The sequence below is a fragment of the Engraulis encrasicolus genome, unplaced genomic scaffold, assembly GCF_034702125.1.
Source record: "Engraulis encrasicolus isolate BLACKSEA-1 unplaced genomic scaffold, IST_EnEncr_1.0 scaffold_1214_np1212, whole genome shotgun sequence".
Taxonomy (NCBI): Eukaryota; Metazoa; Chordata; class Actinopteri; order Clupeiformes; family Engraulidae; genus Engraulis; species Engraulis encrasicolus.
The window spans coordinates 1-4,197 of NW_026944696.1; the positions used below are offsets into that span (position 1 = coordinate 1).

A 4,197-nucleotide genomic window follows, 5' to 3' on the forward strand; every position below is an offset into this window, starting at 1 on the left:
GTTCAAAGGGTGGCTGAGATGGTCGCGATATCTGCAATAAACCTGAAAAATGTGGGGTGGGGGCCCCGCCCCCTGGAGTGCTGTACCATTGCAATGGGGACGCGGGCTAGATTCCAACCCAAGACCATTTTCCAGTCTTACCCACATCTCTCTCTAGCCTGGTCCTGACATCCCATAATACTACCATTTCATTTCGTATTTATGGTCTGGCATTTGTTTGCTCTGAAGTGATTGTAGAGGGAGAAAAAACAGGAGAGTTTGCACTCCAGTTATGGTTTTGAAATTTATGGGAAATCTCTCACACTCAATCGCTGGCGAGTTACTCAATCAACAAACCATAGCGCAGACCAATGGCTTAGGCGGGCAGCAGATGTTGTCGGCGTGGCGGGGGCGGGGGGGGGGGGGGGGGGGCGTGTGCGATCAAAATTCTAATGGCTGCCCAGGCACTCCACAGAGAAGCACGGCACAGACTTACCAGTAGATGTGGCGGGGAACTACAGTAAAGGATGGCTGCGCGAGCTAACTCTCTCTCTCTCTTCTCTCTCTCTCTCTCTCGTTCGCTCTCTCTCCTCTCTTCTCTCTCTCTCTCTCTCTCTCTCTCTCTCTCTCTCTTCTCTCTCCACTCTACTCTCTCTCTCTCTCTCTCTCTCTCTCCTGAGCTGAATAATAAAGGTTGTAATAGTCCCCCCCCCCCCCCCCCCCCCCCCCCCCCCACCGAAATGTCTACCACTGTATGTGTCTCACAATTTGTCGGAGTGTGTCATTCTCTTCTTGCAGTCCGGTTGTCCTCTGCATCTCCGCATCGAAGCTCAGGAGCACTGGAAGGGGTGGCACGGTTAAGGAAAGACATTTTTAACATTTTCTTACCTGCGTTCTAATCCCGCTGTACTCAAATCACCACAAAGACCTGTCTTTTTTCTAAAAGTTAAAACAATTTCACAATCACTACATATGTGAGCTCTATTTGTGTGTAATTCAAACCATTGTGGGTGGCTGGAGGATGTATGGGTGCTTTAAAAAATGTTTTTAAAACCTGGGTTCTGTTTTTATGCTTTGGAAGCAGGAAAACAAAAAGAAAAAAAAGAATCATTCTGGAATCACAATATTAATAATAATAAAAAAAAACAGCAAATACGTTTGACAGCATATGTGAGACACACAAAACTGTGCTCGAAATATATTTTTTTAAACAATCTGCAAGGATATGCATGCACTGAAAGAGCACGCTGAGGAAGTTGTGCAGCGAGACCAGGAAGGTGTCGGCCCACTGGCGGGAGAAGTAGGAGGCGAAGACCTGGTTCTGCTCGGGGTTGGGGATGAAGGGCAGGATGAACCAATCACGCCACTCCACCTGGCCCTGCAGCTCCGGGGCCTGCTTCTGGAAGAACTCCTGCGTCTTATCAACATTCTTTGTCTATAGGCGGAAGATAAAACAGAATAGATTAGAATAGATTAGAATAGAATAGAATAGAATAGAATAGAATAGAATAGAATAGAATAGAATAGAATAGAATAGATATGCGCAATCGTTTCAGTGAATAGCTTTCAAAGGGATATACTATACAACACTGTGGGATATTTACAAAAAGGGAATAAAACACCGTACAGAAGAATATAATAAATATGTAGTTGTGCAACAAAAAAGAGAGAATAACGATAGACATCATGGCAGACCTCTCAACTGACATTTCATCCCATTGTGGTCCGTCTGGGGGGGTGATTTGGTATGCTAAGACCCATGGCATGCATGGGCAACATTGGCCATGGGGAGCCAGGTTCGAATCCAAACCTGGTCATTTTCCATTTCTATCTACTCTCTCATTACTCTCACCATCGTCCCATCTACTCTTCACTTGCACTTTCAACTAAAGGCAGAAAAAAGCCCAAGAACACACACTTTAAAAAAGTTGCACCTGTTCCTTTGTTCACACCACAAGCCGATGGCTGTCACTCATGTCATATAAGACAAGCCTTTCTTCTCAAAAATATGTTTTGCATCCCTTTCTTTATGATAGCACACACAACCCAATCACCTGGACCGTGTAGACTACGTAGTATCTGAAGAGGCTGGTTCTGAGTTTGTTGACAGTGGGCCTGTATATGTCCTCCAGGCGACAGAAGAGGCGGCGGTCCAGATAGGCCCAGTATTCCTTCAGTCCCACCAGGTCATAGTTCTGGATGAAGAGCTGGAGCTGCTCAATAATCTTGTCAACCTAAAAGGAAATATTGTTGTTTATTTTTGTTTGTCTATTTGTTTTGTCTTCATGCAACTACATCAGCTGACAAGGTGTGGAAATATACCATCAATCACATGGTCTGTTGTATACACCTGTAATAAATAATGTATTTCTATTCAACAATGTCATGATACATACACGGAATCCCTTTTCTTTGTCCACTTTTATTTCATTGTCGAGGTGCTTCAGGGTGCTTGTAAACCCGCGGTACAAAAGGTACTCCCTCACCAAGTCGTCAGTTCTCTCCACGGCCGATGCCATCTTGGCCGCTGTGCAAGAGAGTGAAAGGGAAAATGGCATATGTTGTCAAATGTCAGACTTGTGTAATACAAAACAGACCAATAGGCAGAGAATGCAAATCCAGTCAGCGGTTCAGTCTAACCGTACACAGTCACTAAAACGTAAATTTGGTTAACAAAGTAGGCCACTGTTACACATTCACTGCGCTCTGCATTCATTGTTGTGGTTATCTGCCAAGCCAGCCCAGAAGATTAGCCACGGCTCTCTCATTTCTTGAGAAATAAGGGAAGAGAGGAGAGCTGATGTGTTCATATTTGTAGTAGGCCTACGCATATTTAGACCAGTATTTATTTTCTTTGCGTTCTGAGGCAGCGTTTTTATACAGTTTTGCTAACTTACCTTCAGCGAGCTTCTTCTGCAGGGACTTCCTGTTTTCCTGTCGTGACCGTCATGTGATCCTCTCTCAAAGTCACGTGGCATGTAGATACGCCTCTGGCCAGATGAGGGTGCTCTTGTGACATAAGCAGAGCAATTATACTGTACATCCAATACATTTAGGCTGGTTTATCAGGCTACTGTAGTTATGCCTTCATAACTGCAGTTTGTGTAGGCCTATAGGAAGAATATAAGCCACTTAGACTTAAAAAGCATAACTTGTCATGGAGAGTCATAAAACTACATAACCAAAACACATTTATTTACAATGGAAAAAATAATAAAAGCATCGTAAAGCTTGTCCGAAGTAACACAACGATTGTACATTGTTACTGCGTGTGTGTGTGTGTGTGTGTGTGTGTGTGTGTGTGTGTGTGTGTGTGTGTGTGTGTGTGTGTGTGTGTGTGTGTGTGTGTGTGTGTGTGTGTGTGTGTGTGTGTGTGTGTGTGTGTGTGTCTGTGTATGTATGTGTGCGTGCATGCGTGGGTAGGTGCAGATGCATGTAGGCCACACACGAGTGATTCTACGATTCGCCTACACTTTTGGCAAAAGCAAAATGTCAATTATCAGTATTTTTTTCAACTAAATGACCTAGATCTTTACATAGTCTATATATTTAAGTTTCCAAACAAACAAATTGCCAAGCTTAATCTTAAATCATTTGATAAATACTCTAATGAAAGCAAACATTTGCTTGATTATTTGTCAACAGTGTTATGGACAAATACTATGTCATTTCAAAAATATATAAAAATACTACAGAGTTGAAACAACATACGTTTGAAAGTGCTCATGTCCCTTAGCAATAATGTTGTCATTAATCTGTGCAACTGATATAGAAAATGTGATTGTTGAGCTTCATGAGTAGGATTGTATGACTCACTGTGATACAGACTGACACATTTTTGATTATAAATCCCTGTAGCGTCTGATTTGAATTTTTTCACCCTCCTTACACAAGACTTCCTTCTCCAGAGATAATCCGTAGTGTCTGTTCATAGGATTTTTCCAACACATAAGGGATCAATAGCTCAAAAACACTTTCAAAACAGTCAACCGTGTTACTCAACTGTGTTACGGTCAACAGTGCAGGGGAACAAGTCAGCACTTTTTTTAGGAGAAAAAACAGAGCAGACAAACCCATCTCCCTAGAACACAAATTATTTTGTTTGTTTGTCTGTCAAGATGGAGATTAATTGGCAAAAACATACTCCTCCTCAACTGTCATCAGTGTTGCCAGATTGGGCTGGTTCCCGCCCAATTGGGCTGCTTAGGATGGCCGTGT

General features: G+C 42.9%; 1 protein-coding gene across 1 annotated transcript; it reads right to left on the minus strand.

Annotated features, from left to right (window-relative positions):
* Nucleotides 1-744: 744 nt before the first annotated feature.
* LOC134442149 (WD repeat-containing protein 91-like) lies at nucleotides 745-2,924 on the minus strand (the record flags this gene model as incomplete). Its single annotated transcript, XM_063192434.1, has 5 exons — nucleotides 2,877-2,924; nucleotides 2,376-2,506; nucleotides 2,034-2,213; nucleotides 1,207-1,414; nucleotides 745-827 (listed from the first exon to the last, which is right to left on the minus strand). Coding segments are annotated over exons 2-5 (594 nt in total), but the record flags the coding sequence as incomplete, so codon positions are not given.
* Between the last annotated feature and the right edge of the window lie 1,273 nt (nucleotides 2,925-4,197).